The sequence below is a fragment of the Podarcis vaucheri genome, assembly GCF_965113315.1.
Source record: "Podarcis vaucheri genome assembly, chromosome: 1".
NCBI classification, from domain to species: Eukaryota; Metazoa; Chordata; class Lepidosauria; order Squamata; family Lacertidae; genus Podarcis; species Podarcis vaucheri.
The window spans coordinates 76,188,567-76,203,499 of NC_138759.1; the positions used below are offsets into that span (position 1 = coordinate 76,188,567).

General features: G+C 41.1%; 1 protein-coding gene across 4 annotated transcripts in view; it reads right to left on the reverse strand.

Moving 5' to 3' along the window:
- Window positions 1-14,933, reverse strand: part of KCNQ1 (potassium voltage-gated channel subfamily Q member 1) — a 307,659-nt gene that overhangs the window by 223,854 nt on the left and 68,872 nt on the right. For all 4 annotated transcript variants that reach the window (XM_082193513.1, XM_082193512.1, XM_082193511.1 and 1 more), the window contains exons 3-6: window positions 5,809-5,935; window positions 4,706-4,784; window positions 4,207-4,303; window positions 3,232-3,372 (exon numbers count right to left, since the gene is read on the reverse strand). In XM_082193513.1, coding sequence (XP_082049639.1) covers window positions 3,232-3,372; window positions 4,207-4,303; window positions 4,706-4,784; window positions 5,809-5,935 — 444 coding nt within the window. The remainder of the gene's footprint in view (window positions 1-3,231; window positions 3,373-4,206; window positions 4,304-4,705; window positions 4,785-5,808; window positions 5,936-14,933) is intronic.

Consider the following 14,933-nt stretch of genomic DNA (forward strand, 5'->3'; position numbering starts at 1 on the left):
AGTTAGTGCCATATATTAAAGTTTGTTCTTTTTAATCTTTCTTGTGTTGAAATAAGTATGTAAGAAATCTAAAGTCTAGGATGTCTTATTTTATTTCTCTTTTCATCTTGTAAAATCTAGTAGTGACAGAAGGGTTCATGATCAAAGTGGCTATATTCCAGTCAAACTACTCAGTGATTCCTTTGAAATACAGTTGTTCAAAGGTAACATATTTTTAGGGGCAATTTGCAACAGTTACGATGCAATCGTGATGCAAGAGCATCATGCAACAATCACCAAAAGGACAGCTTCCTATATTTTCCCTGGGGTTTCCCAAACTTGGGTCTCCAGCTGTTTTTGGACTACAATTCCATCATCCCTGACCACTGGTCCTACTAGCAAGGGATGGTGGGAGTGGTAGTCCAAAAATAGGAGGAGATTGTAGCCTGTTGTCTTATCAACCCTATCCATTCTTCAGGAAATCAGCCCTGAGTGCTCACTGGAAGGACAGATCCTGAAGCTGAGGCTCCAATACTTTGGCCACCTCATGAGAAGAGAAGACTCCCTGGAAAAGACCCTGATGTTGGGAAAGATGGAGGGCACAAGGAGAAGGGGACGACAGAGGACGAGATGGTTGGACAGTGTTCTCGAAGCTACGCACATGAGTTTGACCAAACTGCAGGAGGCAGTGGAAGACAGGAGTGCCTGGCGTGCTCTGGTCCATGGGGTCACAAAGAGTCAGACACGACTAAACAACTAAACAACAACAACAACAGTTTAATAGCCACTGACACCATGTTTTCCCCCAACACCAGAACATAAGAGCCTGTTGGATCGACTCCTGTGGTTCCAAGCAACTTGTATTCAGGAGCACTACCTCCTCCCACTGGCTGCAAAGGCAGAGCATGGCCATCAAGGCTAGTAGGCTTTGGTAGCCCTCTCCTTAACAAATTTGTCTAATTCTCTTTTAAAGCCATCTCAGTTGGTGGCCATCACTGCCTGCTGTGGGAGTGAGTTCCATGGTTTAGCTATGCTCTGCGGGAAGAAGTTATTTCTTTTATCTGTCCTGAATCTTCCAACATTCAGCTTGAATGGATCTGGGCCTGAGTTGTATCACAGGGGGAAGGGTTTGACACTGCCCCCACTCCAGTCCTTCATAGCATATCACACACACACCGGAGCCGCTTGTAGCAAAAGAAAAATACAATCTGAAATGCCTTCATGCATCTCTAACATCATGGTTAATTTGATTTCTAGCTTCCAACCAAAAGCAATCAAACATAGTCTTAAAATGCCTAAATTTGGGGGAAAGAATGGTTGCAGTTGAGATTGTGGCTAGCTTGAACCTGCTATCTCTGAAACTCAGTCTTATGTTTTAGTTCCTGACCACTTGGTTTGAAATCTTTTTGTTCCGATCTTCAGAGGATCATTCAGCAATGGGAATTGTATTCAGATTGTATGCATATTACTGCTTATGTTGCTGGGGACTGTATTTTCTTCCTTTTGCTTTGCCTTCTTTTTATAGGCTAATTTTTTCCATTCCTATTGAGGAAAGCTTTGCAGCCCTTACAAAGCACCACTCATGCTTGACAAAAGTATACTTTTGCTGCCAAAATCAAGGCAGTGCCTTTTTTGCATATGGTTGCATCTGCCACCTTTAATTAAGAAGCCATGTAAGCCACTCCTCTGAAGAAGCTGACCACATTGTAGTGTAATGTAGCCCCTTAGAAAGAGTTTAAAAGCTTAAAAAGCAAGTTTGCTGACCCCACAAGAGATTGCATTGTATTTACTATTTTACATATAAGAATATGGAAGGGGGAGATTCATAGAGTTCATATAGAAGGCTATATAACAGAGATAAAAATCTGAAAAATGCCATTGCGTTTCTCAGTTACTGAAGAAGAAGAAGAAGAGTTTGGATTTGATATCCCGCCTTTCACTCCCCTTCAGGAGTCTCAAAGCGGCTAACATTCTCCTTTCCCTTCCTCCCCCACAACAAACACTCTGTGAGGTGAGTGGGGCTGAGAGACTTCACAGAAGTGTGACTGGCCCAAGGTCACCCAGCAGCTGCATGTGGAGGAGCGGAGACACGAACCCGGTTTCCCAGATTACGTGACTACCGCTCTTAACCACTACACCACACTGAATGTGTGGTATGCGTGTACAACACTTATTTGGAGAACTGGATGTGCTCATTTAGCAAATCTGCCCCCCCCCCCGTCCAAATATCCCTGGACATTGCCTGTCCATGTTGTTGACCAAGGTGGCTCCAGCAAAGACCTGCAGTCTGCATTATCTTGATGGTGGTACCCAGATTCAGCTTAACTGGTGTCAAGTGAAACGAGAGCAAACACTGAGTAAATTTGCAATTGCAGGCCTACACACAGGTAACAAAGGTACAATACCAGAACAACAGAGGCTATGCTAAGAGCAAAAAAACCTGACACAAGAAAGCACATTCCTGACTCAGATATAACATTTTCAGGACCAGCAGCAGTACACTTGTTGCTCCAGTACTGGTCTGAACTTATTGAGCCCTCAGGTATTGCAGAAGCCAAGGAGATAGTCCTCCTGCAAGTTTCAGCAAGAGCGAATTGAGCCCTTCTTTGGTGATGGAAGGTGAGGAAGGCCTCAACTTCCATTTTTCAGTCCAATGAGACAGGAGATTCTGGGTGCCTTCAGTACATGCAGAATTCTGGGCAAACTTCTGCTTTGCTGAAGCTGGATGTCACTTTGCTGCCCTATATTTCTGGGGTACAACCAGAATCACTGTGGGCTAGTTTGACTGAAGGCCTTTCTTTATCTTCCCTACAAGATTCAGGATTGTTTTCTGCTGCTTGCATTACTCACACAATGAGTGGTAATTGCAAGAACTAGAGCAGAAATCCTGAAAACTCCATTCATAAAAAGTGGGTTTTCAAGGTCTGGACTCACATGCAGGGTCTGGTCCACGATACCAAGTTAAATGACATTCACAAGTCCTTACTATTTCAAATCAGGAAACTGCATACACAACAACCCAAACACAGTTAATAGGCTAAACATTGGCTAGATCCATGGTCATTTTATAGCAACAAACCACAATGTTTCCTATATAAATGTTGTAAATAATGCTCAAACTAGATGCAATGCCATCAGTAATGGTTTAAGCGTTGCTCCTGAATGAGGACATTTCATAGAAATACTAGAAATTGTCACATTAGGACAAAAAGGCTCTTCTAATTTTGAAAATGTACTATGGATTATACTTACTACTCCCCACCAAAGGGCATCCGCATAGCTGCTAAATTCATGTTCGCCTGAATCATTCACAGCATCTTTTTCAGCCAAGTACACAAAATAAGATGAAAAAATCAGGCCTAGAAATCCAATGTACAGAGTGGTTATCAATTCCTGAAAAGAAGAATAAGAGCAAATTAATGAATAACTAGAGGCACATAGAATACTGCTGCTGCCAAATGCTATTTTATAAAATGAATGACTGATTATTGGGCTCAGCTACCACACTGAATTTAACCAATTAAACATTAATCAAACAGTTCATTAATTTCAGTCACTCTACTCTGCATAATGCTTAGTTGACTACCACATGATATTTCTAATTTGCACTTAGCAATTCATTATACCTTAATACTAGGTCAAAAAAATATTATTGTCAGTTACGTTAATGCAGCAGAATTGCAAACTGAAGTTGAAAAAATGATATTTTTAACCTTGTTCTCAAAACAACAAAGGATTAACTGACAGCACAATACTATGCACATCTACTCAGAAATAAGACTTAATGGATTCAAGTGGGCATATGTGAGAGAAAGTAGGATCAGAACTAGCAGAACTGAAACAAATTACATCAAAACCACAGCAAATTATTTTTACAGGGGTTTGTTTGCACACACAGAGATTTTAAAATTATTAGGTCTGTCACCCAGTAAAAGAAACCTTACCACTGAAACATATGTCTACTTAAAAGTAAGCCCCATCACTGAGTTCAGTCAGGCTGACTCCAGGTATAGAATTGCAGCCTTAGTCAATCAAATAACATTAGTTAATCAGCTAATTAATTAAACTGATTAAATGTGATTAACTGTGAGTAAAGTCTGAAGCAGCGGAAGGGGATTTCATTTTTAGTCCAAGATACCCCAAGAACAGTATATGGTCTATGGAATTTGGCAGCCTAACACTAAAACATCCTTATCACTTGAACTTTCTTTCTAAGTTTTTACATACCTGTCTGTGTATGAAAACTACTGACCCCAGCAATCTCCATGTGCCCCCCTGACGATCCACATGAAGCATTCGCAGGATCTGCAGAAATCGGATGCCTCTAGAATGAAGTTCATGAAAAGAAAAGTGAATGAAAAAAGTGAGAACAGATACTTGAGAGTGGAAGAGTGAGCTTTAGAATTGTTATTATTTAGTCACTACATCCATACCCCACCTTTCCTCCACAGAGCTCAAGGCAGCATACATGATTTGCCCCCTCTGGACAAGGAGTTATGCCTCATAACAAGAGTATGCTGCACTAAGCAGGAGGGATGGCTCAAGGTCACACAGTGAACTTCACGGGTGATTGGGGATTTGAACCTCCCAAGCCCCAGTCCAAATCTAACCACTCTAACATTCTAACCAGTACATGGCACTGGGATGGGGAAAAGTGGATTAAGAGATACACTTTTTAACAGGGTGGAAAAAGAAAGGATTTTTAAATTAGATTTAATCATTTTACCTGATAGCAGAGGTTGCAAAAACCTGGCCTTTAGAACCCACACAAAGCACGATCATGGAAGCAACAACTACGATTAGATCTGGAAAATGAAAAACAACAACATACAGTCACTAGAGACCCAGGCAGCCTCAATTGCTAGAAGCACCTTTAACACAACTATGACCTTTTCTGGATTGGGAAAGCCTAGCCATAGTAGTTCGTGCAGTTCAGGACTAGATAACTACAATGTGTGCTGTGTGGGGCTTCCTTTGCACTTGATCCAGAAGTTGCAGTTAGCATAGAATACTGCAGCACAATTGCTGCCAGGTGTGAGACCCTCTCAGCATATGACACCTCTGCTCAGAAACCTGCACTGGTTGCCAATTTGCTATCGGGCCAAGTTCATGGTGTTACTATTAGCATAGAAAGCCCTGAACAACTTGGGACCAGTTTACCTGGGAAATCGCCTTACCCCATATACTCCCACTTGACTGCTTTGATCTGTGGAACAGGCACTTTTATAGACGCTGTGTAATGCTTGTACCACATTTGTATGAAATCGGACTTCTAGTGTGGCGGCATCCACACATCAAGCAGGTGAGTGTTTTGACACCTACTAAAAACACTTTAGACAAGCCTACCTAGATATGTATAAAGTTCATGTGTTTAAATATTTTTCTAGCTTTTACAGTGGTATCTCGGTTTTCAAGCATCTCGGAAGTCGAATTTTTCGGCTTTTGAACACCGAGAACCCAGAAGTATCTGCTTCGGTTTTTGAATGCATTTCAGAAGCCAAATGTGCCACACGACTTCTGTATTAAGCTTCTGGAAAGGCATGCTTTGGTTTTCGAACATTTCAGAAGTCAAACGGTCTTCCGGAACGTATTACGTTTGAAAACCGAGGTTCCACTGTAATTGGTTTTAATTTTTATTTGAATGTTTTAAATAGCTGTTTTTAACTCTTTTTACTGATAATTTTATTGCTTTTTTTGTAAACTTCTTTGAGGTTTTGCTTTGTTGTTTTTTACAAGAAAACACTCTCTTTATTTTTTTTGAAAATGAGAGAAATCACTATGGGAATTCCTTTTATGCAATGGGAGCCATTGAGAACTTTATATACTCACCAATGATAGAAATGGGTTTCCTAGCAAAACGAAGTCTTCCCCAGAAGCCAACATATTTACTGCGGCACCCTGAAGACCACAATCGAACTACATACTCGGTTCCAAAAAATACCACTAATACAATTTCCTAGAGGAAACAGACGGGGGGCACAGATTAATATAACATGCTTTTAATACTTTTCAGGTGATATTAGCAGAAAATGAAATATGAGAACTGTGAGTCAGAAAATATATGGTAAAGCCCTGTAGGAACAAACAATCAAGAGAACGATTAAAAGTTTAAAATCTATTACAGGGTGTTTTGACGATTTCCATGTGATAAAAACAAAACAAAATCCCGCTTGACATAATTGGATACTAATCTCATCTCCTCAAAGTCTTAGCCAAGTTCTATGGCGCTTAAGTCATGGGAAGTTTAATTAGGTTTGCAACTTTAATTTCAAACCCATTATTTATAAAACAATAATGTTATTCAGATAGCATAAATACAGACTTTGTATCAGAAAAGTATAAGTCTCACATCTATAAAGTGTGAGAAGGAAAAGCAAGAATTATTTTTGTGTGCATTTCATTTCATAGGAAAACTGTTCTCAGAATCTGATAATGGAGTTTAGCATGTGATGGAGCAGTTATTTTTCCTTTCATTCATTTTTTTAAGCACAATATTTAGTGGCGAGCAGAATTCTCCTTCTAATTCAAAAATACTGAATTGCAGTGAAATCTCAGATATATCTATCTGGGTGTAAGCCCCATTACATTCAATGGAGCTTACTTCTGAGTTTGTGTAGTATTGCACTGTGAGTGATCCAGCTGCATACATGAAAATATCAAGAGACCTTTTTCTCTTAGCTTACATGTTATTAACTTTTACACATGCTCACAAATCCAAGATTCTCTTGTGTCCTTTTCAGTGTATTAATAAAACTCCTAGGTCTTCTCACCCCACCCCGGACAAAAACAGCTAATAAGCAAACAGAGCCAGCTGGGTCTTTAATAATAATAATAATAATAATAATAATAATAATAATAATAATACAGTAATCAAGAGCAGTTATAAGGGATTTGTGCTATATACCGGTATGTGATGCAAAACAACCATATTTCAACACACCAAAATACAAATAAATAGTGATTAAGCAAAACCAAACTCTGAGAAAGGGAAAAGAAGGGTTGCTCTGAACAAAAACTCCACACATGCAAATTAGAGTTTAATTTTGTAAGAAGAGTACGGAAATAGAAAGAAACAAAAGACTAAGTTGTGAGTGCTTTCAGATTTGCAAAGTGCAGGGGGGGAGTGTTGTGTGAGAGAAATTTGCATGAGAGTTGTGTGTTTTTAAAGACCCTCCATGGTTCATTGGATAACAGGAACACTGACAAATATGCAAATGTGGGCTGCCCTAAAGACAATGAAACAGACATGTAGTCAATGGTTACTGTCATCCAGTTCTTTGCATGACATGCAGACAAGCTTAGAGAACATTGATTGTTCTATAGACTCCTGCAACTGGAGAGAACGACCAGTCGGCTTACACCAAGACACATTTTTCACTCCTGACGTTTTGATAAAGGCTTATTGACCTAAATGAGACCCATGTTATTCAGGAAACATCAGAGGTGAAAGTTCACAAGCTGTTCTTCATGGTCATACACAAAAATGCCAGGTATCCGTTAGCAACTGGCAAATTCCCCCTCCCCTGCCCGTGGCTGGGTGACAGACAAAAGTGTATTTAATATCTTGCCTTGTATAAGCCCAATAAGTAATCAGGGGCGGGGGGGGAAGGCTGACTGATTTTTGTCACTACAGTTAGACACAGCTGCCAGAGAAAGTTGCAGACAGGCAAAAGGCTATGCTATTTATATTCAAAATAAGTTGGGACACTCATTAGAAAGACAAACAAACAAGTCCTCATGAACTACTTCAATATACCCTATAGTATATATACCATTCCACAGCAAGCTGAAATTTCGGTGATTCAGATGTGAAGGTATTTTACAAAAGCAGCAAGACTACATTCTGAGGATTCCTTTTCAGCAATTCCAGTTTTAAACTGGGACTAATAGCTTCAAATTTAGTGGGGTTATCAGGAATGAGTTGGGCCCTAAAAACACACCTCACTGTGGAGAGTTGTGTTTTTATTGAACTATTCTAAACAAGCTAGAATTTCTGACAGAATGTTGATGTACATAAACATCTGACTGAATAATAATAATAATAATAATAATAATAATAATAATAATAATAATAATTTATTATTTATACTCCACCCATCTGGCTGGATTTCCCCAGCCACTATTTACAGAAGTCCACTCTGAGGTCTCATACAGTACATGGACCAGACTGAAGCTGCAATCCTGAACACACTGGATTAATCCTCATTGGGCATTGTTAACTTCCAAGTAAATATGCACAGGATTGCACGACATATATGTTAAAACAAACTCAATCCAATATACTAAGGGCATAAAGTGTGAGCAGAAGAGAAATGAGAAAATATGTGTGTTGGAGGGAATAGTTGACACAAGCAAAAAACGCAAAAAAGGTATGGTAGAGCTGGAAAAGATTCAGAAAAGGGCAAGTAAAAGAGCAGGAGGAACTCCCCTTATGAGCAGGAGTTATAACTTTGGGGGCTTTTTAGTTTAGAAAGAGGTGAATAAGAGTGAGCACCATAGACATGTATGAGATGATGCACAGTGTGGAGAAAGTGGATAGAAAGAGCAACTCATCCCACCCAATAATAATCAGGTACATCCAATGAAGCTGAATGTTGAAAGATTCCAGGCAGACAAAATAAAGTACCGTATTTTTTGCTCTATAAGATGCACTTTTTCCCTCCTAAAAAGTAAGGGGAAATGTGTGTGTGTTTTATGGAGCGAATGCAGGCTGCACGGCTATACCAAAGCCAGAACAGCTAGAGGGCACGCTGCACAGCACTCCCTCTAGCTGTTCTAGCTTCTGGCTTAGCCGTGTGAAGCCTCCGCAGGGCACGGGAAGCCTTCATCCCTGTACCCTGCAAAGGCTTCGCAGGGCTATCCCTGGCTTTTGCCAGAAAAGCCCCCAATAGCTGCGCTCCCTTTAAAGAGCCGCACGGAGCGTGTGTGCAGCTCTTGGGGGCTGTTCCCCGAGGAGGGAGAAAGTCAGCCTGTCAGTGACGGGCTGCCCTTCTCCCTCCTTGGGGAAAAGCCCGCAAGCGCTGCACACACGCTCCGTGCGGCTCTTTAAAGGGAAAGCAGAACAGAGCCTGGGATGCATACAGGCTCTGTTCAGCACTCCCTTTATTTATTTTCTTGCATTCCCCCTCTAAAAAATATGTGTGTCTTATGGTCAGGTGTGCCTTATGGAGCGAAAAATACGGTACTTCTTCAGACAGCATACAGTTAAATTATGGAATTTGATGGGAACCAGAAGTGGGGAGGGTTCTGTTGCGGTCAGGTCCTGCTTGTAGGCCTTCCCGTAGGCATATGGCTGGCCAGTGGGAGAAGAAGTTGAATGATTAGATCAAGCCTTTGGTCTAATGAGGCAGGGCTCTTCTCATGTTCTTATGCTAAGATGGAGAATCAGATCCAACCTGCCGGCTGGATCCCTATTTCCCATCTCTCAAGGCCCAATTTTTGGCAGGTGGGAGAAACAGACGCATGCAAAAGGGGGGAAAATGTTCCATGTGAATCTAAACTTCCTGAAAATGGGCTTTAAAGGGCCTCCCTGTAACTGCTGATCAGCGGTTACAGCAAGTCCCTTTGAAGGCACGGTCTCAGTGGAGTGAAGCTCCCTGTTACTGCCTATCAGGTGATCAGTGGCTCACAGGGAGCCCTACTTGCGAAGGAATTCTCAGGAGCTCACTTTCAGCTCCCAATTCTTCTTCTGTAGCCATGCCCATACTTGCCCCTCCAACTGACATCACAGGTGTGGCACAGGTGGGCATGGTTTGTGGACAACGTTCTCCCGGGCCAAACTGGGACATAATTAGACCTGCAGAACAGATATTCCTAATTGTGCCTTCATGCAAATGACACTGTTCCTGTAACCAGCAGTGACATGTCCGCACTATAACTTAGAGGCGGGCAACTTTCTGCCTTGGGAGAATGCCAAGATCCACCACCTGTCTTGTTTTCTGTTGATCTTAAAGTCTGGGAGCCTTCCGGCTAGAAAATGAAAAGCCATTTAAATATATAACGTGTATGCAAAAAGTATACCTTTAGCAATAAAGGACAGGTGATTCTGATCAAGTTCTCTGCCCAGGAATTTGCATCCAGTGCAAGAACAGAGCTTACATCCCCTTCACACAAAAAGCCACTCTTCGTTTCCCCCCAAGCTGTCTCTGTTTGAGCAGCTTAGTTTAGGCAAGGAGGGGAAAACATATTTTCATTGCTACTGCTAAGCAATTGGGAGTCAGTAACTCTTGCTGATCTGCTGCTGCAAGGAACCCAAAATTCTACCAGTAGATCCTAATCTGGCTTCGGCCTAAATTATGGAAATAGCATATCACCTTGTTAAATATGACAGAAATTATAAATTAGCAGTCGCACCTACACTTCTGACAGCATGGTCAAAGCTATATGAGCCAGAGCACATGCTGCAAATCTCAGGGCTGAACCATACAGCACCAGTCATTACATCATGGCAGGAATATTCCATGCCAGAAGTACCTGTTGCTGATGTGGAAACTCTGCCCTCCCATCCCTGTATGATATCCAAAACATGTGTCCAACTCTGTACATGTTATTGAAAAACTCTTTCCTGTACTTGTTACATTCTTTATATCAGACGCTGTAAAGGTCATCACACACCAAGAATCTTTTCATGTGTTTGGTAGCCAGTTGTGAAGCAGCAACCTTGGCCTAAACGCAAATGCTTCTGGTAGAAGAAACGCTGATAATTAGGAGATCAGGGATATGTACCTGCAGAGCATCTACATTTATTAAAACTTTATCTCTGGCACACGTCAAAGAGGCAGACAGAAATTCACCGTATCTAACCATCTTGATCCTCTTAGAATGCATTGTGTGTGCAAATTTTACTTCATGATGGGATTCTGCAGCTGACAATTGCTGTGAAGGAGGCAACATGTATGTGTACTTGCCAGATGTCACAGAGTTTAGGTCTTTTGTCCTGTTTCTAAAAAATATTGACAAGGAAGGAGAGGAGACTATTCTTACAGGTGCTCTGCAGCTTTTATTTACCGTATTTTTCGCTCTATAAGACGCACCAGACCACAAGACGCACCTAATTTTTGGAGGAGGAAAACAAGAAAAAAATATATTCTGAATCTCAGAAGCCAGAACAACCAGAGGGATCACTGCGCAGCGAAAGCAGCAATCCCTCTTGCTGTTCTGGCTTCTGGGATAGCTGCACAGCCTGCATTCGCTCCATAAGATGCACACACATTTCCCCTTACTTTTTAGGAGGGAAAAAGTGAGTCTTATAGAGCAAAAAATATGGTAAGTAGCAAGTGATTTATCCCACAAAATTATGTAGGAACTCTACTGTGCAGCAGCATTTGGAATCAAGCTGCTTTCCCTTAAATAAATTAATCATAGGTGATAAGGTCTAACCAGAATTGTCCTAACACAGAACGTACATAGTAAAGAGCTAGGAGTTGGGTGTGCTTCCCTGAAAACTGCAACCATAAACACAAGCCAAATCCTAAATGAAAAGGATTATTGTCACTCTGCTGACTTCAGCAAGTGTTAGACTAATGATTTTTCCTCTGCTTTGAGGAAAAGTTTTGCCTCCCAAGACAAGACCATGGTGCACCTGCGCCTGACAAATTTCACATGCAGTCATTTCTGGCAAATGACTACACAGGGATATTTTTAAACTTCTGGCTTGGCTAGACGACATTCATTTGGAATTTGCACGCAAACTATACAGAGTCCTCTGGTTTACTACAGTGATGGCCAGTTTAATTTAGAGCTTTTTTTTAAAAAAAGAAAACTTTTAGATGCTGCAGAAAACATCTAAAAAAACACTAAAATTGTGAAATCATACACAATTTAACTGCTCCCTTTTCAGAAGGTTGGCTTGGTATCACTTAAAAGAATAAACACTTAGTTCTGAGCTAGCAGAGCAGTTCACCATTTGATTATAGATACAAACTCTTGAAGTAAGGTTATTTACAGTTCAACACTATGCAAGTTTACCAGAAGTCCCACTGAAATCAATGGGGATTACTCCCTGGTACATCCACACAGCTCTAACATCCTGTCACCTCGTCCCACCCACTCTCCTTACTGGTCAGTAGTAGCAGCATCACTGACAGGAAGTTAGGACAGCAGGGATCATCGTCATCCCCCCCCAATGGGTCAGCTGCTTCTCCAGGCAACAGGGTATACGGTTGTGGCCTTAAACATGTACATATAATTTAGCTTTATACACAAACTCAACTTCTCTCTTACACCAGAATGCTCAGATTTTGCAGGGCTAGCACTAACCATTTAAAAGTAGAGCTTGAGAACCTGTGACCTAAAGGCCAAACAGGGTTCAACAGGGGGTTCAAATTTACCCTAAACTACACCAACCTGCCCCACACTTTGTGTCACATGTAGCGGACAGGTAGAGATGTAGCCAACAATGCACAATTGTGAGTCTTAAAGAGTGCTCCCAAGAATGCTTTGACAAGAGAAATCAAACATTGGCTCTACCACCTTTAAGCTGAGGGGCAGTAAAGCTGACGGATCATTTGCACTGGTGGGTTCCCTGTGGCAAACTTGCATTTGCAGCTGAAGACTGGAGAAATCAGGCTTCCACCCTCTCACTATCAGCTGATAAGTGGAAAAGCGAAAGCCTCAGGTGCTCTAAAGTACCCTGCAGGACTCTTTGGATGTCAAAGCACCCAGTCTGATGTCATGTGACATCATGCGATTGACAAGTGGACAGCCCCACTGACCTGTCAAATTTGGTCCTGAAGGCCAGTTCTGATAAGGATCTGGCCTGCAGAGCCAAGAACATCCCCCACCCCTGTTTTAAAGCCTATCTGTTTTCTGAACCATCAGCTTCTAGAAATCCACAGTCCGTTTGGCAAGTGACTACGCATTTGTGGTCTGAATTGTTTGCTATAACTGGCAATTATGTGACTCTTTGGGGAATGGGATTCAAGAGACTACACCAGACATTACAGTTAAGATCCAGCCCACTGGGCACAAGCAATGAGTGGATCCCTAGTGGGAAGGGGGGTTTGGGGGAACATGAGAGCTGCTATTGCAAAAGGGGAGCAAAGAAGCCCCAATGTATAAGCAGAGCAATACATGTTGCACTCTGAATCCCAGCCGTCAGTGGCACAAGTAGGAAACAGCTAATTTTACATGTGAAAAGATGAGGTACTGATCAATATCAAGGGTTTTTTTATGCAAGGTTCTTTTTACTAGATGAAGAAACTAAACCGGGCATCCAAGCTCTTTACTGTGCCTTCCTTTCAAAGTCTTTATGTAATGAACTGTTAATGTAATCCAACATAATGAACTGTTAAGTACACTTTTAAAAAGGACCAACTTTTATTTCAAGTCTTAGCAGTTTGCAACCAAATGAGAAAGCAAAGTTAAAGTAAGTGATTCTGTTTCTAAAAACCTATTAAAAAGGCATGAAGCCATTTTGGTCCTGAAATTAAAAATAAATCTACCACATAACTGTTATTCATTCACATCTGTACAATCCCTAAGCTGTTCTTGATGTCACACTCCACTGTGATAAGAGTTCAAGCTCCATATTTCTGTTTGACATTTCCATAAACACAACCTGCTTTTGCCTCAACATATTTGGGTTTTCTCCCAAGGCCGCTCCAGGGAATACACATCATGCTCCTCCACACAGCTGCAATAACAGTTATACACTCAAGCTGTAGTCTGTGGGCACTTAATTCACCTCACAAAAAAATACATGCGCCAGTGGTAATTTTAAAAAAACCTCCCAACTTATAAGCATGCAAAACTCGTTCAGTAAGCATTTTAATGTTGCCTCTAAAAGTTAGCCAAGGCGTACAAAAATATTTCCGTTCAAAATCTAGAAGCTGGCTGTAATGTAAACTACCCTGCAGCAAGAGATAGCTGGCAAGTATGATTCAGATATTCAAAAGAAATAATTCCCATCTTTAGCTAAGTTATGACTGGAGCGTCAGTGCATGGTGCAAATTATTCCTTTGTTTGTTCAGAACTTTGGGGTTACAGACATCCTCAAAGAAAGGCATTGTTTACAGTTAATTGTTGTTCTTTAAGTGTGATCCACTTACAGTTATAGCTACATACTACTCAATGAGCAAAATAATTATGCTCTCTTTTATTTATGAGCCTGCTGAAAGGAGTGCTCACATTCTGAATCTTGACTATTTGTGTGCCCCCCGCTGTTACATTTTTCTCCAAATGAAGAACAGTTATAAGCTTGTGAACCTTCCTTTATGTTCCATGCTACACTTGTGCACAGACCCATCTCAAAGAACCTGTCCGGCAAGTTGATACAGTGCAGTCCTATATAGGATTTCAACCTAAATGTCCTTTTAAGCAGGGATTTAAGCTGTACCTTACCAGGTTCTCCAAAGTACTCTTTTACATATTAAGATCAGGAGAGGGGCAGTTCCACCATCCACAGAAATTTAGGAGAGGGAATTCTCTTTGGCAGACCCAAAGTTTGGGAATTCTCCCCCTAAGAGGTGGGTCTGACACCTTCACTATACAGTTTTTGACAACTGCTGAAGATAAATGTTTTTACCACGGCATTGCCATCTGAAATGTGTGTTTTCAGGACCTACCCTATTCCTGTGACTGTAATTTAATTGTTTTTAATACTGGATTATAAATTGTTGTAGCCTGCCCTGGGACCTGCTGGTGCATGGTAGGTTTAAATTTAAATTTGAAGAAGATGAAGACAATGAAGATTCTCTGTTGAGATTTCTGCACTGAAAGAGGTTGGACTAGATGACCCTCGGGGTCTCTTCCAACTCTACAATTCTACATTTTGTTTTTGTTTTTATTTTTTTAGCGGTTGATCAAAATGTTAAAAAGATTGTGAGCAAGCTTTTGAGTTCTCCAAAACATTTAATCAGGCTGGATGTTACACACCAAGGGGACAAGGGAAGAGACAAAACAGTACCAACACCCGCCCCACATTGACTTGATGCTGCAGCCATCTCCATGAAATT